This window comes from Lissotriton vulgaris, unplaced genomic scaffold (genome assembly GCF_964263255.1).
Source record: "Lissotriton vulgaris unplaced genomic scaffold, aLisVul1.2 SCAFFOLD_533, whole genome shotgun sequence".
In the NCBI taxonomy this organism is placed as follows: Eukaryota; Metazoa; Chordata; class Amphibia; order Caudata; family Salamandridae; genus Lissotriton; species Lissotriton vulgaris.
The window spans coordinates 643691-670583 of record NW_028242897.1 but is presented as its reverse complement, the minus strand read 5'-3'; the positions used below and the strand labels follow the sequence as shown (position 1 = coordinate 670583).

The 26893-nt window shown below is 45.5% G+C and overlaps 1 protein-coding gene across 1 annotated transcript in view; it reads right to left on the bottom strand.

The window, feature by feature from the left end:
* The window catches only part of LOC147668780 (3-keto-steroid reductase/17-beta-hydroxysteroid dehydrogenase 7-like), a 126762-nt gene that overhangs the window by 51702 nt on the left and 48167 nt on the right, over positions 1-26893 (bottom strand). Inside the window, exons 2-3 of the mRNA XM_086948436.1 lie at positions 11648-11851; positions 6708-6800 (exon numbers count right to left, since the gene is read on the bottom strand). Of these exons, the coding sequence (XP_086804562.1) occupies positions 6708-6800; positions 11648-11851 (297 nt within the window). The remainder of the gene's footprint in view (positions 1-6707; positions 6801-11647; positions 11852-26893) is intronic.

Sequence of the window (26893 nt, the reverse complement as noted above, 5' to 3'; positions counted from 1 at the left end):
TAGTTCCACTGACACTGGATTTCTTCTATAGTAGAAGAGGTCTAGTAGCAAAGCCGAGTATACTAAGAACTAAATGGACAGTAGTGGGAAATAGAAGGGCTAGAACCAATCCAGCATGTGAGTGGGGGCTAAACCTGGATAACCAATATTCTGTGTTAACGGATCTAAATGAGTGTGATTGACTCGCATATGTCTCTCCTGCTACCCTGAATATGTGGTCGGGCCAAGGCCGTGTTAAGATTTCCATGTTAGATGAATCTATACCAGCCCCAGACGAATTTTGCACTTCCTGTTCGGTAGAACAAAATAGAGCCCAGGTGGAACAGGAAAAATCATTGGTGGAAGTTGAGTTGTTACCGAGATTGAATAAAAATGTAATACTAGGAGTAGATCCTGCAGAAACATTAATTATTCCTGATATTGCCCAGACGTACTCCCAGCAGGCTAAACCGAAATTATCAATCATTTCATGGAACATAGCCGGAATAGTTAATAAGTTAAATATTCCCGATTGGGTTGATTTTATTAATCAGTACGATATCATCATGTTCCAAGAAACTTGGTCGCCTATACCAATTTTTAGGCAAGGGTATTTAAATTTCTTTGTCCCGGCAATTAGCAATAGAGTGGGACGTCCCTCGGGGGGCCTGTTAATTTGGGTACGCCAATCTTTGAATTGTTCGGTTAAACAAAGGTCTATACCCTCTAACGATATTTTGGCACTTGATATTACCTGGCAAGATGGTCATCAACTAGCCCTGTTTAACTTGTATTCAAGGGGAGTAGCCAGGGGTAAATCATCAGAGACCCTATCGTGCCTAGAGAACAATATTGAACAGCTACCAGACCCCACTTACATAATAATAGGTGGGGATTTTAACACTACCTTCGAGCCCTTGGGTGAGGAGGATAAAGTCTTGGCTGAAGACGAGGATACCAAGTGGGGTATACCCCAACTAGATATCCCGGTAATTAAGACTTGGAGCACGGTAGCAATACAACTGAAAAGCTTTTGTCTCTCAAGAGGACTTAGAGCAGCGAATGGCCGGACAGTGTCAGACTCTATGGGGAAAAATACCTTTGATAATGGTAGATCGGCTAGCAGGATAGATTATATACTCCTGGATGTAAGGCTCTGGGATAAATTGGAAGATATGGAAGTGAAGGCTAAGATCGAAAGTGACCACAATCCATTATGCCTGACACTACATACCTACCATGTCACATTTGAGCATCCTAGAGAGGATCATATGGTCACGCAGGACCTAGTAAGTTCTAATAACTCCCGTTACTTGAAGTGGAATATGCTCCTAGAAGATCTCGCTAAAATAGAGACTCTAAAGGAAGTAGTGGTGGGTGAAGTTGCTAAGATTAAGTCCCATTTTGGACAGACTAATTTTATCGACTACATGTTGACTGCCCATGAGATACTTTTTACCACAATCCAAAGTTTTTTCCGTACAAAAATCTCCACAAGTAAAATGAAGAAAGCACAAGAAACCAGGGGGTGGTATGATAAGAATTGCAGGGCAGCTCGGGATAACCTTGGGAAGGTATTAAGGCTAGGAAGGCCTGAAGCAGTAAGGCTGGCGAGAAATCAGTATAGGCAGGTTCAAAAATTGGCTAAGAAGCGTTGGGACGAGGATTGTTGGCAAGAACTTAAGGAGATTTGTGCCTCCAAGGATTCAAAGCGCTTCTGGGCCTCAGTAAAATGGGCAAAGGGTGGCATAGCACCCCAGCCTGTTAATAATGTCGCAAAGAACAGTTGGATAGAATACTTTCAACCACAGTATGCCCGTAATCCTATGTTTAATAATGTCAGCCTTCCTCCTCAAGTCTACTACAAAACACCACTATTTGTTGAGAGGGATGTGAGTGTTGTATTAGACTGTATAGCAGGGGGGAAAGCACCAGGTATGGATGGTATCCCGGCTGACATTTTTCTATCTGACCGGAAGTCCTGGTGCACCTACTTCACAATGTTGGCCAATGCAGTGGCTATGGGAGGGAAAGTGCCTGCCTCATGGAAGGGAGCAGAAATAATCCCCATATATAAAAAAGGTGACCGTTCCCTGGCTAAAAACTACAGACCCATTAGTTTAATCGACACAGCTCAAAAGTTAATGGGTCGACTAGTCCAAAATAAACTGCAGCAATGGATCGACGCAAATAACATCTTGTCACCTTACCAAGCTGGGTTTAGGCCCCTAACTAGTAGCGTCGACCAAGTTCTCCATTTTTTAACAATTTACTGGAGAAATGTCACCTTGAAGAAGGGGACATTGTATGCAGTTTTTGTAGATCTAAAAGCCGCCTTCGACTTAGTCCCCAGGGAAAAACTTTGGCAGACCTTGGCGGATGCAGGCATAAAACAGGAATTGCTCACACTCCTTGTTCGCCTACATGAAAACAATTTTGCAAAGATACGATGGGGCAAACAAGGAGAGGTAACTGACTCCTTCCCGGTTGAACGTGGGGTGAGGCAAGGGTGTGTCCTAGCGCCAACCCTCTTCTCCATTTATATAAATGGTATTGTTAAACATCTAGAGAAGATTGCTAGTGATGCCCCTGTAATAGCCGGCTCTCGTGTACCAGTTCTCATGTTTGCGGACGATACATTATTACTTTCCCGGACCCCTAGTGGGTTACAAAAAGTAGTTGATGCCTTTGGTGTATATTGTGATGATAAGGGCCTAGAATTAAACACTACCAAAACGAAATTCATGTGCCTTAATCAACAGTCCTCCTTTAAGGGTGTAATAAAATACAAAGGAACACCCCTAGAAAGAGTGAACTCTTTTTCATACCTAGGCATCACCCTCCAAGAAAACATGAGCTGGAAACATCACATAACTACAACCCTTCTAAAATTTAGACAGTTAGCAGGTGCCATCTCGCTAAAACACCGTACCTCTCTGACAAAGCCTCTGAACTGTGTCATGGAAATTTATTCTATGAAAGTCCTGGGGGCTTGTCTATATGGTTCTGAATTATGGGGTTTCTCAAACTTGACCGATCTGGGCCGAGCGGAAAATAGGTTCCTAAGAGGGATCACAATGGTCCCCCAAAGTACTCCAATAATTCCGTTAAAATTAGACCTGGGCAGAAAATCAGTTGTGGATATAGCGAGGCTTCGGCCCCTCCTGTACTGGAGGCGAATTATGGTGACCCCAGAGTTAGGCCACTATGCAGCTGCATTGATGGATGTCATCAAATTCGATCGTTTCCATACTATCCCTTGGCTAAGGGAGCTGCGGGGTCTACTTACAGAATTGAAATTGGACCACCTATGGGACAACAAAGATCCAACTTGTTTCCCCTCCAAGGAAAAGCTAAAAGATCTTTATTGGGAGATGATATATCTTGCAATATTTAGTGACAGTTCAAGTGCAAAGCTAACATCTCGCTTCTTAAACTTAAAAATGTATCCATCATACAAATGTTTTTGGGACATAATTGAAAAACCGTATGATAGAAAACTTTATTTTCAATTTCGCATTGGTACATTACCGCTAAATGCGTTTAAGAAACATTGGTCCCAGACATGGGATGAACATTGTCACCATTGTAATGAGGAAATTGAACACATCTCCCATTTTTTGTTTTGTTGCCCACTGTATTTGGCCCCCAGACGTAAGTGGTTAAAACCGGTGTGTTTAAAGTTGGGAACCCGAAGCCAATCTGAAGCCCTCAGGATACTTGAATCAGATTGTACAACATTATATGTGGTTGGTGTAGCAAAGTATCTGGCATGGTCGTGGTTAATTCGTACCCGATCATTATTGGCTACTGTATTATAATGAAATTATGTATATCCATAAACTGTTTTATTGCGACAAACTGTACGTTTTTTAACCTATGAAATGTGTCTTTTAAATTGTAATAATGTGTTGTAATTTTATGACCTTTTACTATGTCTTATTCGACATCAAATGTTTAATATGTATTTTTAGAAGTATTTTTAAAAGTAGTATTTATTGTATAGGGCTAGGTGAATGCTTTTATGACAAAATGTCGAATAAAGCTTATAAATTGAAATTGACAAAGTCAATAAGGGCATTACCGTGCCTTGAGGCGATAGGAGAGGTAGAAATATATAATACAAATGGAAATGGAATGACAAAATAAGTCTAGGAGGGCAACAACATGGCAACCTACTAGGGCACTACATACATTAGAAGATATAAAAAAAGGCCAACTTAAGAGTCACGGCTTGGCAGCCTACTCCTGGCACCATAAAAACATGAGAAGTACAGAGAAATAGCCAAAATATGTCAACTCTATGAGACCGGAGGTTTAGCAGCATTCTAGGATGCTAAATACATCAGATAAATTAAGTAAAAGCATACATGGTCCACTGCTTCATGCAATGCACAGGAAACCTCAAAGCACCATCACCAGACACATGTGTAACTAGGCCTATTGTCAGATAGTTCAGTGAGTTAGTTTGTCTCTGAAGCCTTTTGGTGCATAATGAAATTCTCCAGTTCAAATCCGATGGGGGTCCCACTAGTTAACCGAGGTGAATGGAAGTTACATCTATTATTTACAGTGTTTGGATATATTGATGGCATGTAAGAGCTATACAAGAGGTCTTATGGGCATTGTTTTTGCTAGACAAAGGCATTTAACTGCATAACATAGAAACTGTCCCCAGGGCCGGACTGTACATTGAACTTCTGCCCTTATGATTTAAACTGTGAACAATAAATGTATGCCACAAAATAAAAGGAGAAATGTCAACAACAAAATAGATCTTTCATGCATTAATAAGTGTCTGTCAGGTCAAGGAGGACTGCCTCACTAGATTTTTCATGAGAGAGAGTGGCCTGAATTTCACAGAACTGGAATCTATTTTCCGAGCGAGGTCTGTAAAACACTTGGTTGAGAATTTGTTACACACAAGTGGGCGGCACTTTTTGAAAAACAATATCTTACTGGTGAAAAACAGGTGAAAGGGTAAAACACGTTTCTTTTTTTAAGCGCAAAGAAAAAGGCTAGTGCCAAATTTAGATTTTAAACTTAGCAACTCAGGCATGGATTGATGGATTCCGAGTTGTAGACCTCAACACCTCTAACTGTTCACTCAAATTGAGTTTACATGTTGGAGGAGAGTGGAAGTTTTGCATTGTTTTACATGGCTGTTGCATAAAACTTCAAGTAGGTGATTGACTAGCCTCGTGCTTTGATTCGGGTTCAAATATCTGAGGCCAGTCTGGATTAGAATGTTCTCCCTTGCATACCTCTTGTGTCATTCAGTGAAGACAGCAGACTGAGCAAGAAGGACAGGTAAGTCAGGGATGGGTAGTTCTCTTACCTCAGGAAGAACTTGACAAAACTCCTGTTGCAATCGAACTATTACCTGCTTCTCGGTCACAAAGCACCCAAGTGTTTCTGTTTGCAGTATTCAGATACACACCAACTGGCTCTCTTCAGACGTCTGACAGATCTGCATTGCTGTGTTTTAGTGTGAGCAGATCAGACATATAATCTGGATCCGATTAGGAGAGAAGAAGTCTGGACAGACTCTCCTGGACACAAAAACTGCTCTAACCTCTGGGTTCCTGTGACTAAAGTGCCATGCATAACAGGACTGGCCTCTTAATTGAAGCACAATCTCCAAGATTAAATCTCCAAAAGTAAAAAAAAATAAGTCTGGCCAGTCGGAGTGCTAAACTCAAGACCGAGCAATTAGGCTATCTTCAGGTGAAGAAAGCATGCTCCAGTTTCAGAAGTAATTGAAAACCAAACTGTTCTGTTCCACCCATAGCTGAATATTCCCAGAGCTATTCTGTTGATGCGATTCTGGTCAAACTTGTGGACTGCCTGTCAGCTTATTGCCTTAACATAGCACGGAGAGCAAGAATCACTATCTATAACAACATTAACTTAACGTGCATGGTAACAATTGGGCAGGAACTCAAGAGGAGGTCTAGCTACCATTCACAAAATCCGAGAGGCTGAATCATGGATTTCTTTATCACAAGGACAACTCTATCTACCTTACACTCTTTTGTGTCTCCAACATGCCTTTGCTAAGCACCAAGTCTGCAGCAACAAACTAGAGTACACCTCTATCCCTCACCCACAGCAATCCATGCTTCCCACATAGGCAATTTTATAAGCATAGTCCCTCTAAAAGATAAATAGCAAGCTGGAAAACAAAGAGCACTAGATGTATAAAGTACTAAACAGATCCTGCAGTAAAATGTAACACAACAACTCTACAAGTGGACCTTGAACAAATTCAGAGGCTTCTAAAACAGGGTACTGCTGTACCAGCATTATGGAAACCACAGCACGAGTCTGAGTTACATTGCCCCTGATGAACCACTGTGACAAACCTAGAAGTGGTCCCCCATAGAACACCTGCGGCATGTACGGTACACTTCTACTTTAACACACACCCAATTCAAAGGACATTCATTAAGATATATGGTCTGCGTTAACGCATGTTTTACTTCTTGGACATTTCTATCTTTGTTTCACAGAGCAAAACACACGTGTCGAAAAGGTTATGACACAGGAGGAGATATGCCCCATTATGAATATGGAATAATGCACCAGTGGGGATCTTCCTCTCTTTATGGCCCATCTCCCGAATGAAATATTGCCAGATCTGTGGAAGACAATAGCTCACAAATAAAGTAACACCAGCACAATCGATGAACTCTTCCTTTCACATAGCCCAATACATCATGCCGTACTTCGAGAAGAGGCCAGTGAAGAAGGCTTTGATGCTGACACGAGGGTTGGGCATGATGCCAGCATTCAAGTAGAGGTAGTCCACCCGCTGATACCTGCCGAAGAGAAGAATAAGCACATTACCATCTTTTAACACCATGCTTTCTTACTGTTGTTTGGTCAAAATAAACAAGGTACCTTTATATGGAAAAAACATGAGATTTAATGTTTTTTTATAAATAAATAAAAATGTAAATACATTTTTTTTTCTTAGTTAGGAGTCAGATTTTTTTTTTAAGGTCAGGGTTCTGTCACAGCTTACTTGGAAATAAACTATTCTTACAGAAAAACGTTAGAGAATTCGACCCATAATGTCTCTCAGCAGCTAGAAATGTCTGCATTTAATCTTCACACCGCATACCAACCACAAAAACGCAAAGTCGAGTCCACAAAATGACACACATTTCTGCATGCAAATATTGGTCCATGATCACTAGAGCTCTAATCACAAATCCAAGCGCCCAGTTCTCGATTCCATTATCACATGTAGCTCTGGTAAGACTGCGCACTCCTGTCGTGAGTTACTTACTGGCTTCTACAGCTATTTTAAATTGGTCTGCCAATAACCTGCAACCGGGTCCAATGCCCATCCATGTGAGACATGGATATCACAACTGTATATATGACTGCCATCTATTTATGTTTAGAGGATGTGTTTGGAGTGTGTGACATGCATGTGGCTAAAGACACAATGGAATCCATTTATTTTTTACCACACCTAGGTGGTGCCCAAGCTGGGGGGTTTGAGTGAGTCCCAGACATCAATGAGAATTGCTGAGCTCCTCAAGGTCATTCTACGGGTCGTTTGTAGCTTTGAAGAGGGTCAGATTTTTGGGTGTGGATAAGAGGAGAAAGTAGGCACCTCTGAAGATCAGGGAGTTTCTACTGTTCTTTCATGGCTCATTGTTTACAGGAAGGGCTTGGAAGGGCTATCCTCTGTACGATTATAGGGAGTTAAGTAGGGCAGCATCTCTTTCTTGTGTACTGCTCTCTCAGGTCTCTCATGAATGAAAACTATGAGCTTCACCCCATCTTCATTCTAGCACCTGACAACAAAGACCATGGCTGGCCCCATTCTACCCACAACAATTATCTGCAAGACATTGTAACATCTTAACCCTCATTCACTTACCCTTATCCTATCCCTCACTTCAAATTAATGTGGGAAATTTGTAATGCAAAACATTACTTTCTAGAAGAATTTCAATCAGGAGTAAGATTAAGCAGGGATGGTTTTGCTGGGAAACTATTAGCCTGTTATGATTAACCGGTGAAATGTTAATGATATTAAAAAATAAATACTTTTCCATTTCATATTTGAGTGGTAACCACTATATTCACAAATCTTTTTGTTTTAATCGCCCGCCCTGCTTGCATGCAAATTTGTTCTCCTGAAGGCAGAAAAAAACAGATTTAATCTCATCTAGTTGGGCCTCCCTAAATATTTTTACCTACAGACTTCCTGCTCTTGACCTTCAAGGATCAGATTTTTATCTCAACAGTTTTTGTTACTTTCTTTTGTAATTGTTGCTGCTGCACTCACGTTCTTTTTTCACCACCCCCCGAAAACCACACACTGCCGCATCCAGAGCACAACATCAACTACTACGACCCACCATATATGTCCCAGCCTTTCAAGCCCTGACCCCCTACTCCTCTATGCTGGGGAATCACCCTCCTCCACTCAGTATCCATTAGGAGAAGTATTCCTAGTTTTTTGCCCTGCACTGCGCTCTCAGGGCAGCACTTTCTCCCATTCAAAATGACTACTTTTCAACCCTCCCTAAAACAGTTGGGGGATTTATAACTTTCCGTAAATATGCCAGTTCTGGAGTTATATTAGTAAATAAGCCTCTTGAGCTATTTTGTGGAAAGTTGCTTTTTTCCATAAATATCCCAGGACTGGGGTTAAAATGTAAATAAGCCTCCTGGAATATTTCATGGAATGTTGCTCTTTTCCCAAATTTTTCAGGACTGGCGTTACAATACAAATAAGCTTTTTGGAGTATTTTGTGTAAAGTTGCTCTTTTCCCAAATTTTCCAGGGCTGGCGTTAGAATTTTAAATTTGACCTTCCAGTCTACAGAAAGCCCACTGCTGCCCTGAGGGCACAGCCACATATCAGCCCACCTGAGACCTGCACTGGCTCCCAGACAACAAAAGGATCACGTTCAGGCTACTCACCCACGCACACAAAGCGCTCCACGAATACCTCAACAACCGCCTCACGTTCTACACTCCAACACGGAAACTCCGCTCCACCAGCCTCGCCCTCGCCACCGTCCCACGGATCCGCAGAACCACCACAGGAGGAAGATCATTCTCAAACCCGGCGGCCACGACGTGGAACTCCCTCCCCGCCCACCTACGACTGACCCAGGAACACCTCACATTCAGGAAACACCTCAAGACTGGCTCTTCGAGCAGTAGCGCCACCCCCCCCCCCCCCTGCCCCCCAAGCGCCTTGAGACCCCTACGGGTGAGTAGCGCGCTCTACAAATGTATTGATTGATTGATTCAGGGCAAGAAAATAAATCTCCTCATCATTTTGAGGCAGCAAGAGGCCATGGTACTTCCAAATATACAGATCCCTGTGGAAGTCATTGAAAAAGTTAAATCAGACATTTTGTACTTTATCACACAAGCACCCTCAAAATTTTTATCAAAGGTAAAAAGGAGACAATTGTTACCTTTCCCACTGGGTAAATCAAGCTACAAGCCTATTATCCAGCAGTTCCAATTTGAGTTGGTAAGAGAATAGAAGTGAATGGTGATCAAGTGAGTTACTTGGAATCACACAATAGCGTTAAGGGGGACTGGGGACAAGGCTTGACTTGGCTTTTATTCCATTGAAAATGTTCCCAGAGCACTGGAGCTGTTGGAGGCCAGTTTTAAAAGCCCGAGCCGTGGCTGGTGCATCTGTCACTTTGCCCAGCTCCCAGAGATTAAATGATGCAGGAACAGAGAGCAAGAGAGAAAGAAAGGTGGACAGAAAGAGAGAGAGAGTAGAGAGAGGAGGAAGAGAGAGAAGGAGAAGATGGATGGAAAGAGAGACAGATCGAGAAGAGGAAGGGAGCAATGCTTGTTTGAGCATTTTTTCCACGGCTTCTTTTGATCCCCATTCCAGCCCTGATCAACCGCTAGACACGGTCTCCTGTTTTGTACGGAAATAAGGAGTAAGTAGAAAGGAGACAAAGATACATTTTAAAGTGTGCTGCCTCCTAGTCCTAGCTTGAGGTGTAAGATCTGAAGATCTTTCCAAAAGATTGGTTAAAAGAACTTTGCAGAAGTTCTCAATAGGACAGGGGTTACAAGGTTGGCCACGAGCACTGGATATAAGACAGATTTTCAGGATAAATGCCACATATTTAATCTAATTGTAACGGTGTACATGGTGGCTGTACAGACAATGTGGTAAGGGTTAGGTTCTCGTGGATTCATACTGTACATCTGAGCTCTAAGCGGAATGCTTAGATTGGTTCAAAGGTCATTCTGGAAGGAAAGCTACAGAAAACTGATGATTAGCCCACAAGAAAAGCGTACGTTTTTGGGACATGCCTGCTTCCTAATACTTGTTTCAATAGCTTTCTTCTCAAAAACTAACACAACCAGGAGCTGGCTACAAAACACACAACCGTTTGTACTGAAGCCAGCTGTTTGGTCCAAGGTTTGGTGCATTTCACCACACAACCCTGATATTTCTGTTGGGTCATGAAGGATTGAGACTAGACTGGGCAGAATCCACTGTTCTAGAGAGTGCATCTCAACGGAGAAGGCAACTAGAGATTATAAAGTACATCTACAATGATTTGCTGACATTTCACCGCAGGGACACAACGACTCACTTGTAACGCCAACGTTAGCCCCACAGTGATTGCCGCTTTCATTTATTTATTTTATGGGGGTGTGCCCTCACTTCCCTTCCCACCCTGCCAACACGCATTTCACCACCTACAACCGCAGTGCTGTAATTAGGCACTGCAATGCAGGCAGCGAAATGCCCGTCAACAAGAATGACACTGCCGAATGTACAAATACCATCTACAGCCTATGCTGCACCATATATTACACCCACTCATCTGCTGAAAGAAGAATGCAATCAGGGTGTATGCTGGTGTGTGTAGGTACTTTTAACTAAAATTAATCTAACTGAAGCTCAGTAACAAAATCAGGGGTTTCTGTGAAAATCCTGCATAAATCTGATCCTTCCTGGTCTACATTGAACACTGCTGGATTTTAAGTCCCTTTTATTAAGAATGGGCTAGATATCTCTTCCACAATACAAAGCACAATGTCCATTAATTGTCAACAGCCCTCTCAAGTCCTGCCACTTCTCATTATCTTTCTTCAGATGTTCAATCTTGACTTCAACCGACCATTTGTTTTGGTTTCCTCTAGCCAATGTGTGGTCATGGACCACTCATTCCCTGTGGTCACCGTGCCAGTAATCTGGTTCACCCTATTTTTGGAGGCCATTGCTACTGTCCCACCTCTCACGGCTGATCGTATCTTCTCCCGAGTCTTCAACACTGAAAATTAACATCTCTTGCAACTTGAAGCACCTTCAAAGGGGCACTGAATAAATATATATCTTCTATTTTGAGACACCTTCCGGTCACCTCTGCGATCGTGTTCACCACTACTTTGATATAGTACATTATTAATGCTAATTCGGACTATTATCGTTGGATCTTACTTTCTAAACATCTCCCTACATCCCAGTTTTAGGTAACCAAGTACTAAAAAAGTAATATTTACTCCTTTTAAAGTAAATAGCATTTTTGTTTACGGTGTTAACCAAATAACTATAAACAAACATGTTTTTTTTAAAGTTTTGGGACACAGGTTAAAATCACCATGTGACGTGGATATGTTCTTATGAAACTGAAGATAAAGCAACTCACCTTCGTTTAAGCTCTTCTGCTGCCTGCAGGACAGATTCAACGCAGCCCACATCCACTTTCAGAAGAGTGACATCAGCTGCAGGATGGGAGTCAAGAAGAGCAGCACGTGCAGCTTCTGCCCTCTTGGGATTGCGACATGCCAGGCATAGGCGTATGTGGGCATCATCAGCGAGCAGACGCTCACAAAGAGCTAGGCCAATCCCGCTGTAGATGTGAAGTAGAGTTAGAAGAGGTGTGCAGATATAGGCACCACATTGGTTAATGATTTTTCTATAAGCAACGGCTACTAAAATTCCGGTAAATTCAATATAAAACTGTTTGCAATGTATTTGTCACCAACTGTATGTCCTTATCGTGATCAACGAGAACGTGGGCACTCCAGGTATGCCATCACTGTGACAGTTGGTACACAAACAAACGCCCCATAAGCTGCTGGTCCTGTGGAAAATAGCTAAAATAGAACTGAATTCTCATGCAGAAAAAAAAGATTTTGTATCAAAACGTAAATCACTTCCTGTCCGAGTACATGAAAAAAGTCTTGAGAACTGTGTCTCTTTTCTCTACAGTCCCCTTGGGGTCTGGCACAGGCATCCAAGGCCAACGCCCAACTCCTGATTCATCTTTATCAATCTAATCCTAAATGCCTGAGATCTGCTTAATCGGCAGCTCTCATCTCCCACAATGCAGCCGTCTTGCCATACAGACATCATGCTAAAAACCACATGGCTTAGTGTAATGTACACTACTATAACCACATGTGATTTTCAAGCCATGTACATCAATTGTGCACCAACTCCTTCCATGCGGACTTCAATTTACGGGGAGGTTCTTCAGGCAAGTCTTGACCTCACATCACACAAAAATGCACACACACACAGTAAGAAAAACTGAAGGTCTAGGAATAACCACAGTCACTGCACTATTTTACTTCAAACCATACTTCTTGACTGACAGGACCACTGTGAAATTCTATCCCAAACCTACACACAAAAGCCAACCTAAATTTATGAAAACAAATTCTACATCCCTTGAATTATTCCGCCTTCCCCCAATGAGAAATAATCTTATTACTGGAATCCGTCAAATCTGTCACAAGATAGACACCCATCTAAATACAAGCAATAAACAATACTTCAAAAGTGAACTTTGAAGAAAACACGGGCAGCATAATCTAACCCAAAACCTCAGCTCTTCAATATATTCAGAAACTAACAATAAAAGATGGATACAAATATTGTATTAATGCACAGACACCAAGCAAACCTATCTTTAGGTCTCCCGAAAGGAGAAACAATTGCTTTTGAATTTTTGTGTTTGGAATCCCAGGTACTGTCTAAGAAAGCAGCTGAGGGTAACCACAAACAAACTCTTGCCATATTGTTGACTCCGTCCTTCAGTAAACTTACAAACAACCCAAACAGCTACCCCACAAACACATCCCTCGGAGGCACTCAAGTAGATCACTTTCACATCTTTAGCTCTCCAAGATATCCCAAATCATCACTTTACTTCTAGAAGCCACCGTTTATGAAGGAGGCATAATCCCTCACACTATCATGGAATCCTTTGCCTTAAGACCCTCAAATCCATCCTCAGTGTCATCAAGTCTTCTTCCCAAATGGCCCTTTCTGACCCACCATAACAAGTGGCCAAAGTTATTCCTCTTTAAGAAACCCTGACTATACTATTCAGTAGACCACAAAAAACTCACTTCACGGGCCTCTTCTGCAAGAACCTGAAATACAGAAATGAAACAAGCATTGGCATAGCCAATAGGTTTCGCCTTTGGGACCTTATAAGTGTTTAGCTAGAGCTATTGACTTTGCCTATGTCTTTTTAGCTGTGGTGTACAGAAGTCTGCAGCATGCTGAAAAGTTATAAAGAAGAAGTGTCAGAAAATTCTTTGTTACTGTATATATGACCAAGAAAGCATTATGTACAATTGAACGACCACATGAAAAAAGTATTAATAAATAATGTCTTGAGTTTTCTTTTTGTCCTTTCAATGCTGACAACTTCTATCTGCCTGTCCCAATGGTTGCTGGTTATGGGTTTTTTTGTAATGGGGTGGGGGGGGCATAAAAACAGGAGGGTGAAGGTTGGGAAATAGTACCTGTATAACAGTCAGTGAGAGAGTCAGTTAGTTAGTCTGTCAGATCAGTGATATAGTCAATTAGTTAGTCAGTCAGTGAGAATCAGTCAGTCAGTGAGAGAGTCAGTCAGTGAGAGAGAGAGAGAGAGTGAGTGAGAGAGTCAGCCAGTCAGTCAGAGTCAGTCAGTCAGTCAGTGAGAGTGAGAGTCAGTGAGTGAGAGAGAGTCAGAGCCAGTCAGTGAGAAAGAGAGAGTCTGAGAGCCAGTCAGTGAGAGAGAGAGTCAGACAGTGAGAGAGTGAGAGAGTCAGTCAGTCAGTGATCCCAGTCAGTCAGTCAGTGAGAGTGAGAATCAGACAGTGAGTCAGTCAGTGAGAAATTGAGAGTGAGTTAGTCAGTCAGTCAGTGAGAGTCAGTCAGTCAGTGAGAGAGTCAGTCAGTGAGAGAGTCAGTCAGTGAGACAGACTGAGAGAGTAAGTCAGTGAGAGTGAGTGAGTCAGTCAGTGAGAGAGAGAGTTAGTCAGTGAGTCAGAGAGTCAATAAATGAATGAGAGTCAGTCAGTCAGTCAGTGAGAGTCAGTCAGTCAGCGAGAGAGCGACAGTGTGAGAGTCAGTCAGTGAGAATCAGTCAGTCAGTGAGAGAGTCAGTCAGAGTGATTGAGAGAAGCAGTCAGTCAGTGAGAGTGAGAAGGTCAGTCAGTCAGTGAGTGAGAGTGAGAGAGAGAGTAAGTCAGTCAGTCAGTGAAAGAGTCAGTCATTGAGTAAGTTAGTCAATGAGAGTCGCTCATTCAGTGAGAGAGAGTGAGAGAGTCAGTCAGTCAGAGAGTCTGTCAGAGTCAGTCAGTGAGAGAGAGTCAATCAGTGAGAGAGAGATGGAGAGAGTCAATCTGTCAGTCGGTCACTCAGTGAGAGACAGAGGAGAGTCAGTCAGTCAGTGAGAGGGAGAGAAAGAGTGAGAGGGTCAGTCATTAAGTCAGTTAGTCAGTGAGAGTCAGGCAGTCAGTCAGTGAGAGAATGAGAAAGTCAATCAGTCAGTGAGAGAGAGAGATTGAGAGTGAGTTAGTAAGTGAGTCAGTCAGAGAGAGAGTCGGTCAGTGAGTCAGTCAGTGAGAGTCAGTCAGTGAGATCGAGTGAGAGAGTCAGTCAGTGAGATCGAGTGAGAGAGTCAGTCAGTGAGATCGAGTGAGAGAGTCAGTCAGTGAGATCGAGTGAGAGAGTCAGTCAGTGAGACAGAGAGAAAGAGAGTCATTTTCATTTCATTTCATGAAGCTTTATTCGGTTCATATTGTTCAAATGACCATAAAAGGATACAGGCAAAAAACAATTCTATGTCAGGACCGGAGGCTTCAGATTATGCTTTTCTCTCTTCGCTGTTTATTAACATCACATCGCACAGCAGCCAAAAAAAGCGTCAAAACGTGAAAAATTTTGTAGTATTCCCAACATAGGAATCTCAGAAAACATTGTAATAACATCGTTTAATAACTACAAATCCCATGAGATGAACATTTAGGCAGTCCTTCTTTAGTGTCCATAAACCCCAATATAAGGCGTCCAACCAACAAACTCCTCCTCTTTCTTCGCTGCTTCGCAGCCAGTTAAGTGCTATTATCCCTCTCTAGCACTTTTGTGTTTGTTGAGGTTTTTTTTTTTTTTTTGTGTTTTCTTCTATTCTATTGCATTGAGTATTGCTTTGGGGGGCCTGTGGGGTTTTTCTTCCCTTTCAGAGCCCCTTCCATCGCGGGGACGCCTTCGCCCCTTACGCGATGTCCCCGTGTATTCCGCGGTGCTGAGTCACTGCTAGAGGGCGCCGTCGCGTCTCGCCTGCCCGCGCGCAGTTTTCGTCTCATTGATTGGAGCTGCGCTGGGGAGTCGACATCGCAAGTGCCCTGCTGCCGCCTAACCCTGACGCCCTCTTGGGTTGTACTGTCCCGTTTTGAACGCCCCGGTGGGGTCTGTATTGTGGTTGTACCCACGTTGAAGTCTGCGGGCGATTTCAGCACCTTTTTCTGCAACAGCTTCCGCTGGGGTGTTCCCCGCTTGAGCGCGCTGGGAGGCGGTGCGGCCCGGTCTCTGGAGAGAGGGTCGGCGCGCTGTAAAGGCTGGTGCTGCCTTTTAATTGTCCGGTTCCACCGGCCCACAACTTTTGCCAACCTTCGGTCGGCCCACACGTGGCAGTCTGTGTACGCCATCGGAACCCTCAGTTTCACTTTCTTTTCTACTGCGTAGCGCCATGGCTGAGGGGTACTACGTCGAGGAGGAGGAGTCCCACCAGTACCTCCAGGACGACGAGTTTTATGCGGCTGTGGACCAGTCGATTTATCGGTGTGTACAGGAAATCGTTGGGCCTATGGAGGACAGACTTTCAGCCCGCATTGTCCAGGAATGTGCCAAGTTGGCACCGACCCCGGGGGGATCCCCGGCCACCGATCCTGGCCAGCCTCCGGCGGCCAAGAAGTCTCGTGGGGACGCGGGTCCCAGTGGTTCGCAGGGTGTGGATCAGGACGCTTTCGAGCGCCTACGCAACGCTTTTCTGGCTAAAGCGTCTGGGTCGGCTCCCGAGGCGCCTCCGCCTAACACACCTTCTGCACCGGCGAATGTCGTCCCGACCTCCCCGGGGGGGCTTCCCCCGCGGATACCGACGACGACGACGACGATGGGGACTCCGTGCGGTCATGGCGACCGTCGTCCAATTCGACGGAGTTGCCCAAGGACACCTCGGGCATGCTGGACCCGGACGAGATCATGCACCCGCGGTCAGCCGCCTGGGCGCCTGGCGATAAGATGGCGCAGTTTGTGGCGGGCCGCCTCCGCAAGCCCTTGGAAAAGGAGGCGCGCAGCTGTCTGAGGGGCGAATGCCCTCGCCCGACTTTGGAGGGGAAGGTGGCCATGACGCCGGAACTTGATGGGAAAATGGCCACCTTCATGGCGAAGTTCGTCAAGGACCCCCGGAAGGGGATCGACCGTTCCTGGCGCTCCTGCCAGGACAAGCTCTTGGACACCATTGGCCCCCTCACCAAGATTCTCGATATGGCCGAAGAAGCCAAGGTGTCTGGCAGCGCCATTTGCCCGGAAGTATTGTCCAATTGGGCGCAGCGGGCGGTTGTCTTCTTGGGGAATGCCAACTGTGCCCTGTCGACCGAGCGGCGTCGGTCGCTACTGATAAAATTGGACCCCAAATTGGGCGATTTGGCTTCGTCGGAAGCTGGCGCTGTCGCCCAAGGAGGACTCTTTGGCGACCCATTCATCAAGGAGCTGGGGAAGTTTGTTTCCACCTTCACCTCCCTGGATAAGGCCCAGTCGACCATCAAGCGGGTCTTCAACCAGCGTTTTTCCCGGGGGGCTGGTCGTGGTAGGGGCCTCACGACCGGCCGCGGTGGTCAGCAACAGCCCGGAAAAGGGCATGGCTCCGGCAGAGGAGGCTACAACTCCAACGCGAATTATAACAACTTCTACCCCACCAGAGGACAACGTTTCAGGGGACGCGGAAACTTCCGGAACGATTCCGGCGGCAACAGTTCTCACGGTGAGTGTTATCCCTGCAGATCAAGTGGTTATTGGGGAGAGGTTGGCGTGTTTCCCCCAAGCATGGGAGGCTCTTACATCGGACGCGTGGGTCCTTCAAACCGTGCGGGGATTCCGCATAGAATTTTACGACCAGCCGTGCCAGGCGGTGCCGCCCCGGCCTATAATGTTTTCCCAATCGGACGCGCTCTTGATCGACGAAGAAGTCTCGGCGCTTCTGCGCAAGGGGGCTATTTGTCGAACAACGCGCCACCCCCGGGGTTTCCTGAGCAATATTTTTCTTGTGGAAAAGGTGGACGGGGGCAGACGACCAGTCATCAACCTCAGGGAGTTCAATGGCTGGGTGGTATACAACCACTTCAAGATGGAGGGCATCCATCTTTTGAGGGACGTTTTGCTCCCGAACGACTGGATGGTCCGTCTGGACCTCAAGGATGCGTATCTGGTGGTTCCGATTTACCCCCCGCATCGTCGTTTCCTTCAGTTCTGCTGGAAGGACAGGGTGTACGAGTTCAAGGCCCTTCCGTTCGGTCTTTCCTCGGCCCCTTGGTGCTTTACAAAGACTCTGCACCCGGCCATAGAAACCCTGCGGGGTCAGGGGATTCGGCTTATCGTCTATCTGGACGACATCTTGCTGTTGGGCCAGGACCCGAGCAAGTTGGCCGCCCATCTGTCTCAGACGATCTCCCTGTTGCAAGGTCTGGGGTTTATTGTCAACAGGGAGAAGTCTGTTTTCACCCCCGCCCAGCAAATGGTGTTTCTGGGCTTTGTGGTGGACTCGGTGAAATCGACTCTCAGTTTGCCGTCCAGAAAGATGGCCAAAATAAAGCATCTGCTTCGGCAAACTATCTCCAAGTCACACACCTCCCTCCGGCAGGTGGCCAGAGTAGTAGGCCTTCTCTCATCGTCCATTCAGGCGATATTCCCGGGCCCTCTTCATTATCGGGCCCTTCAGCGGCTAAAGGCGCACCATTTGCGCAGGGGGCTTTCCTACGACCACTTGATTCCCCTGTCGGCGGAGGTCAAAGAAGAAATGTCTTGGTGGCTAGCCCACATGGAGGCGTGGAACGGCCGCGCGATTTTCGGGTCCGTCCCAGACCTAGTGATAGAGTCAGACGCCAGCAGGTCTGGCTGGGGCGCCCGCTGCGGGGATTTCTCCACAGGCGGCGCTTGGTCGTCAGACGAACAGCGCCTTCACATCAACTGCTTGGAACTTCTAGCAGGCTCGTTCGCCGTCCGTTGCTGGACGAGGGACTCAGTGAAATCATGTGTCCTTCTACGGATGGACAATGTCTCAGCGGTTCGGTATGTGAACCACTTAGGGGGTCCGCGGTCAAGAGCCCTCGCGGACCTGGCGAAAGACTTTTGGGATTATTGTCTCGCTCATCAAGTCTCGGTTCAGGCGGAATACCTGCCGGGTCAGGCCAATCAGGTGGCGGATTGGCACTCGAGGTATCTCCGAGACTCCAGTCTGTGGAAGCTGGATGCTCAGGTGTTCCGCTGACTGGCGGCGTGCTGGGGTCCGTTTTCCATGGACCTTTTTGCGTCCCGTCTGGACTTCCAGCTTCCGAGGTTCTTCAGCTGGAGACCGGATCCCTTGGCGGAAGCGACGGATGCGTTCCTCCAAGACTGGAGTCAGGAACGACCGTATGCTTTTCCGCCCTTCTCAATGATAGTACGGGCCGCGGCCCAGATCCGCCGTCAGGTGGCGGACGTGGTGATGGTGACGCCCGTTTGGAGGTCGCAAGTGTGGTTTCCAGTTCTTCTGGAACTTTCCTGGGATTCTCCAATCCTACTCCCCCGGCTTCCTCGTCTTCTCCTCAATCCAGACGGGGTCCCTCACCATCTCCTCCAGGGTTCTCTTCGCCTCATGGCATGGAGGCTTTCAGGAGACGTTGGTCGCTCCCTGGCCTTTCGAACTCAGCTCAGCACTTTTTGTCCAAGGCCTGGGCAGGCAGCACTGCCAAGAGGTTTGGATCAGCTTGGACCAGGTGGGTTCGTTGGTGTCTTCGACGGGGTTTGGATCCCATGGTCGCAGGCCTCGTTCCTATCCTGAATTTTCTTGCAGAACTCTCTACCGCCGGATTGGCATACCGGACGATTAATACGATACGCTCTGCCATTTCGGCAGCTCATGTGCAGATAGATGGAGCAGCAGTTGGGGAACATCCCCTGGTATGTCGACTCCTTAGAGGAGTGTGTCTGGCTTTACCGCCGGAACCACGGTATTCCGTCCTGTGGGATGTTAACGTGGTGTTGAACCTTTTTCTTTCCTGGCAGCCTAACAAGTACCTTTCCTTAAAAGAACTGTCAGCTAAACTGGCGATGCTCTTGTGCTTAGTATCTTGTCGCAGAGTGTCTGATGTGCGTGCCCTGGATGTCACGGCGAGAGCGTTCTCCCCGGATGGGGTGACCTTTACCGTGGGTCGACGCACGAAATCGGCTACGAGGTCTATTTCCTATCCGGCATTTGCAGATGCCCCCAAGTTGTGTGTGGTACAGTGTTTGAAAACATATGAGGATGTTACAACGGAACTTCGCCCTCCGGGCGAACGGCAGTTGCTGATTGCGCTGCGCAAACCGCACAAGGCTGTCTCTTCCCCCACTATAGCCCGGTGGGTGCGTTGGGTAATGCAGGAAGCTGGTATTGATACGAGGCAGTTCGGAGCTCACTCGGCAAGAGGGGCCATGGCCTCGAAATCTTTTGCCCTTGGGGCACGCTTAGAGGACCTCATGCGCGCTGCAGATTGGTCTTCGGATTCCACCTTCAAAAGGTTCTATTTTAAGCCAGTGGTGGATATTGCTAGTTTGGTGGTGAGTAAGCTTTAACAAGCATAATCTGAAGCCTCCGGTCCTGACATAGAATCGAAATTTGCCTAGTGTAGTAACGGTAAGTTTCAATTCTATTAAGGACACGGAGGCGAGGATTATCCCACCCATGCCTCCTGCGGAGATCCCGCCCGTACTGGAGTAAGTAATCCGTTTTCCGACTTGCAGTTGGTCACTGTTTTCTTGGAGTACATGTCGATGACTTGCTAATCTGCTTTGTTGCTTTGCCTTCATGCTTAGCGGTATGGCTTGGCTCACGCTGTTCTTTTTTCCGCCAGGGAATGATGGTGCGAAAAGAGATGCCTGAGACTTTGGCCTGACTCGCCACGAAGAAAGAGGAGGAGTTCGTTGGTTGGACGCCTTATATTGGGGTTTATGGACACTAAAGAAGGACTGCCTAAATGTTCATCTCATGGGATTTGTAGTTATTAAACGATGTTATTACAATGTTTTCTGAGATTCCTATGTTGGGAATACTACAAAATTGTTCAAGTTTTGACGCTTTTCTGGCTGCTGTGCGATGTGATGTTAATAAACAGCGAAGAGAGAAAAGCATAATCCTCGCCTCCGTGTCCTTCATAGAATTGAAACTTACCGTTACTACACTAGGCAAATTTCGATTAGATGACAATATACAAGTAAAAAGCAGGAACAAAATTTAAAACATCATAATTTTCCTAAAATGAATAGATTTACATATAAAAGTTGCAGTAAAAATACATATATCCGGCGAGTTCACATTATAGATCAACTTCATAGCCTCGTCAACGCTATAGATACCATATTTTATAAACATTGGTTTAAGATAGACCATCCTAAGATTAAAAAATAGGGTACAGATTAACATAAAGTGCAGTGTGCAGTGTGCTTTGTCTCGAATACCCATCACATGGACAAGGGCCAACAGGATGTTTCTTAGGATGGGGAAAGGCCACCAGGACGTGAGCCAATCCAATCTAACTCTTGTGAGAACAAACCTGTGGGCTGGTCTAGTTACCTGACTTAGGTATAATTGAGGGCTTTCACAGTCAATGTATTTATTGTATAGGTTGACTGTGGTCAGGTAGCCATTGCTAACTAGACGCTTTTCAGCTTGATACAACATAAATTTATTTTTCAATTCCTGCTTAGGGATATCTCCTGCAGCACACGGATCCGCTATTATATCGAGGCCATAAATAGCCTGAAAACGGTTTACGATATACTTTAGCCAGGGGATCTTGATATAATTAGCCAGGTCAAGACAATCCTTAATAACATGTTGGTTAAAAACTGTCTCTTCCTTGTACCAGACGGCACGCCAGATCATTAGAGGCCTTCATGAAACAAAGTCACATAAATAGGCAGCCCCCCCTCCCTATGGATCAAATCGGTTGGGGCAGAGGTAGGTAGGCAGAGAAGTTTTTTAAGAAATATATTTTCTTCCGTTTGCAAACTGCCTACGTTGCAATAACCCCACAACCCGGCCCCGTATAATGCAATCGTGACACTCCTTGCCTTATAAATCTGCATCATATCACCGATTCGTCTATCGCCGATTTTTTAGGCGAATTTAAATATTCCATGGGCACTTTTTGACATTTTAGACCTTACATTTACGAGCTCCTGAGTCCAGCTACCATCCCTCGAAAAGGTTACACCCAGTTAACAAAACTTTTCAATTTCCTGCACTTTCACCCCTTCTATAAAAATGTATGGTTTTTGTTAGTCCTAGCACCACAAATCATCGTATGGGTTTTGCTCTTGTTAATTAATAATTTCCTTTCTTTTATAAAAACAGAAAAACGTCCATCAGGCGCTGGAGAACACAACCCTGCCTTATTCCTCGCTTTACATTGAAATTAGGGGTACATTCCCCGCTTACCCCGTATCGCACACAGGCTTGCAACTTTTCGTAGAGGCGAGCTAAAAATAAAATAATTGCCTCTGGTGCACCAAGTTCTAGCAGGGCTGGCCATAAAATGGAGTGGTCGACCAAATCGAAAGCGCTGCTTAAATCAGCGAAGCAAAGATATATGGTGCCGCTCTTGGCCTTGGTGTATTTGCCAATTAGTAAATCTAGATTTAAGCATTGGTCTAATGTACCACGGCCCTTCCTAAAACCATACTGCGAGGTCGCCAGAATCCCCTTCTCGTCAGCCCATTCTTCCAACCTGATCAGCAACACTCTGCTCATAATTTTCACTGATGAGTCGAGTAAGCTGATTGGGCGTTAGTTACATGCTGCTGACTTGTCCCCCTTCTTATGGAAGGGAAAATAATAGAGTCTCCCCATGTTGGCGGAATCATGGTGGTTACTGCTGCATTAAAAACCAATGTAAGCATAGGGCCCTATAACTGCGGGATAGTCCTATAAACGTCAATAGGAACCCCGTCCGGTCCCTGGGCCTTACCCCCCTTGCTGGCCTTAATACTGCATTCCACCTCGGCTAGAGTAATGTCCAATGGAACTATAGGCCATAGTCTTTGTTTTACACCATTTTGGCCAACAGCCTGAAATATAGCTGAGAAGTGAGTGACCCAAGCTTCACTGCTGACATTGGACGCGAGATGAGGGGCTTTATCATCCTTAAGAAAGGGTGAATTAATCGTAGCCCAAAACAGGCAGCAGTCTGAGGTATCCGCTGCCTGCGCTAAATTGTCCCAGGCTTCTTGCTGCAGCTCCCTCTTCCTTTTGGAAAGAACCGTTTTATAATCATATCTCAAAAGTGTAACTTTATTCTTATCCCTGGGTCTAAGAGCTAAAGCCCGTTTCAGTTGAGAAAGGAGGGCTGTACAGGCATGATCAAACCATCCATTTTTGTGGGTGGTTTTCCCTTTCCTGGTCCCTGTAAATATGGTATCTACAGTCTTGTTAATGTTAATAAAACTATCTACAATAAAATATAAAGCACTCCCTGATATTAGGATGCCATTAATATCTGCCATGGATTTAGATATAATTAGGCTCATTACCTTCTCTGATTTTTCCCCGTTCCACCTTAACCTTGTCCCGTTTAATCTATGTGGTTCAATGTTAGCTACGATTCTGGATGTCCATAGTGTACTATGTTTCCAGATCTCAGTTCTCATTAAAATACGGTTATGGTCACTTAAGGTGGATTCCTCAATAACAGGGGTCAGGCAATATGGCACAATGCTTGATGAAACCATGACATGGTCGATATGAGAGTTACTGTTCCTGCCTGTTGAGGTCGGAATTGTTTGGCCCTTGGCATCTTTGGCAGGCTGTAAGAGCTCTAAATCATAAGTTGATAGTAAGTTATTTATTGCCTCCCCATACTCATTGTGTGGGAAATGTGGTGTGTTATCACCCTTGTTGTTTTGTATCCCACATGCCCTAGAAAGCGACATTGGGCAGATCAAAGAATTAAAATCACCTAACCAAATAAAATCAAAAGTAATTTTCGCCTCTGTTACAAGCTTCAATAAGGCACTTTCTAATTCAACTATAGCTTTGTGCCGTGTGTTGTCTAAAATATTATTGTAAAAGTTTGGCCTTTCTTCCCGCGTATCCAAAGGATTTGCGAATGTGTCCCTACAATTAGGTGTTTAACAACAGTCAGCATTAGATTCAAAGATAGTAGGGTAAGCAAACCACCTTTAGCTCTACCGTACCGCGACTTTGATTCTTCTAAATGGTAGCATACAAACCCATCGAAATTCGGTTTTGTAGAACACCAGGTTTCTTGAAAACACAAGATATCATATGATCTAATCAAATCAGGCCCACCCCAACATTTTTTCCTTAGATGCCCAACCAGCTATGTTCCAACTAACGATTGATATCCCCCTCATATTGCAACAATTGGACTGGTCTTGAGCTGTGAAACAATTAATACCATCCCATCTTTGCTGTACCTCGTCTAAACCAGCTTTTGTATTATTTGCACCTATGGATTCTTGATCATTTTCCACCCTTTCTATGGTAGAGACAAGTGTGTGCCCACTATCAACCATTTTTGGATCAGCCTTCAGGGTTAGCTCTGGATCTATACATTTAACACTTAATTCGTTCATCTGGTTATTAGGAATCACACACATGGGAGACCCCCTATCCTGTGTGTGTCAATCATTTGAATCCAGGGAACTCAGGGCTTGATATCTATTCTGTACAGAGATTGAGAGTGAGTTAGTCAGTGAGTCAGTCAGAGAGAGAGTCGGTCAGTGAGTCAGTCAGTGAGAGAGTCGGTCAGTGAGATCGAGTGAGAGAGTCAGTCAGTGGGATCGAGTGAGAGAGTCAGTCAGTGAGACAGAGAGAGAGAAAGAGAGTCAGAGAGTCAGTGAGAGAGAGAGAGAGTCAGAGTGTCAGTGAGAGTCAGTCAGTCAGTGAGAGAGAGTTAGTCAGTCAGTCAGTGAGAGAGTCAGTCACTAAGAGAGAGTCAGTTAGTGAGAGAGTCAGTCAGTTAGAGTCAGTCAGTCAGTCAGTGAGAGAGACATTGCGAGAGTTAGTCAGTCAGTGAGAGTCAGTCAGTGAGAGAGTCAGTCAGTCAGTGAGTCAGTCAGTCAGCCAGTGAGAGTGAGAGAGTCAGTCAGTCAGTGAGAGTCAGTCAGTCAGTGAGAGTCAGTCAGTCAGTGAGAGTCAGTCAGTCAGTCAGTCAGAGAGTCAGTCAGCGAGAGTCAGTCAGCGAGAGAGATTGCGAGAGTCAGGCAGTCAGTCGGTCGGTCAGTCAGTGAGAGAGAGAGAGAGAGAGTGAGTCAGTGAGAGAGAGTGAGAGTCAGTCATTTTGTCAGTCAGTGCGAGAGTAAGAGAGAGTAAGTGAGAGAGTCAGTCAGTCAGTGAGACAATCAGTCAGTGAGTCAGCGTGAGTCAGTCAGAGAGAGATTGAGAGTCAGTCAGTCAGTGAGACAATCAGTCAGTGAGTCAGCGTGAGTCAGTTAGTGAGAAAGTCAGAGTCAGTCAGTCAGTGAGAGCGAGAGATTGAGAGTGAGTTAGTCAGTGAGAGTCAGTCACTGAATCAGTCAGTGAGAGAGAGTCGGTCAGTCAGTCAGTCAGTCAGTGAGAGAGTCAGTCAGTCAGTCAGTGAGAGAGAGAGAGTGAGAGAATCAGGTAGTCAGTGAGAGTGAGAGAGTCAGTCAGTCAGAGTGAGAGAGTCAGTCAGTCAGTGAGAGAGAGATTGAGAGTCAGTCAGTAAGCCAGTCAGTCAGTCAGTGAGAGTCAGTCAGTCTGTGAGAGAGAGTCGGCGAGAGTCAGTCAGTCAGTCAGAGAGTGAGAGATTCAGTCATTTAGTGAGTCACTCAGTGAAAGAGTTAGTCAGTCAGTTAGTGAGACAATCAGTCAGTACAGTCAGACAGCGAGAGGGTCAGTCAGAGAGAGAGTGAGAGTCAGTCTGTCAGTGAGAGAGTCAGTCGGTGAGAGTGAGAGATTGAGAGAGTGAGTGAGTCAGTCAGTGAGAGTCAGTCAGTCAGTAAGAGAGATTGAGATTCAGTCAGTCAGTGAGAGTGAGAGTCAATCAATCAGTCAGTGAGAGAGTCAGTCAGTCAGTGAGAGAGAGAGAGAGAGAGTGAGAGAGTCAGTCAGTCAGTGAGAGAATGAGAGAGTCAGTCAGTGAGAGAGAGAGAGATTGAGAGTGAGTTAGTCAGTCAGAGAGAGAGAGTTGTCAGTGCATCAATCAGTCAGTGAGAGAGAGGGAGAGAGTCAGTCAGTGAGAGAGTCAGTCAGTCAGTGAGAGAGAGTCAGTCAGTTAGTGAGACTTTTGTGCTTGGACTTTTGTATAAGAGTTAGTCGGTCAGTCAGTGAGAGAGTCAGTTACTAAGAGAGAGTCAGTCAGTGAGAGAGATAGTCAGTCAGTGAGTCAGTGAGAGAGTCACTCAGTCAGTCAGTGAGAGAGTCAGTCAGTCAGTGAGAGTGAGAGAGTCAGTCAGTCGGTGAGTAGGTGACCGCACCCGGAACCGAAACCCGAGCGACATCGGTGCTGGCATACTCCCAGCACTACGGGGACTATTTGCCTTAGAAGTCTCCACACTGCCCGCGCTTTACATACGTGGACAAAGACACACTCCTGAGTTACTCACCCTGAGGATTGCATAACTTAGCAACACCGTTAATCAAAGTATCTCCACATACCCGCTGGAGAACAGTACTCCTGAATTACGCAAATCGTAATCAGACGGATACAAAAACCCGGTCTCGAGCGGAGCCGGGTCGGAATTATCACCGGCACCGCGACCTGTGGTTTTACATCAATTACCTACAGCCCTGAGAAGTCACGGAAATAGTGTGTTTTCTTGCGACGAAACACGTGTCGGCTGGCTATCTATGAACAATAAAAGAGGAACCGAAACACTGGTGGTCCCCTTCTTCGCCCATGGAAATTTGAACTTTTATGTCCATTGAGACATCTGTTGTGCTTGGACTTTTGTATAAGTGTGCAGCAGGTTTTGCTTTCAGTCAGTCAGTGAGAGTCAGTCAGTCAGTGAGAGAGTCAGTCAGTGAGAGAGAGATTGAGAGAGTCAGGCAGGCACTCGGTCGGTCAGTCAGTCAGTGACAGAGAGTGAGTGAGTGAGTCAGTGAGAGAGAGAGAGAGTGAGAGAGTCAGTCAGTCAGTGAGAGAGTGAGAGAGACAGTCAGTGAGAGAATCAGTCTGTTAGTGAGACAATCAGTCAGTGAGTCCATCAGCATGCGAGTCAGTCAGAGAGAGAGTGAGAGACAATGAGAGAGTCAGAGTCAGTCAGTGAAAGAGTCAGTCAGTCAGTGATTGAGAGAGTGAGTTAGTCAGTGAGAGAGTCAGTCAGTGAATCAGTCAGTGAGAGAGTCAGTCAGTCAGTCAGTGAGAGTCAGTCAGTGAGAGAGTCAGTCAGT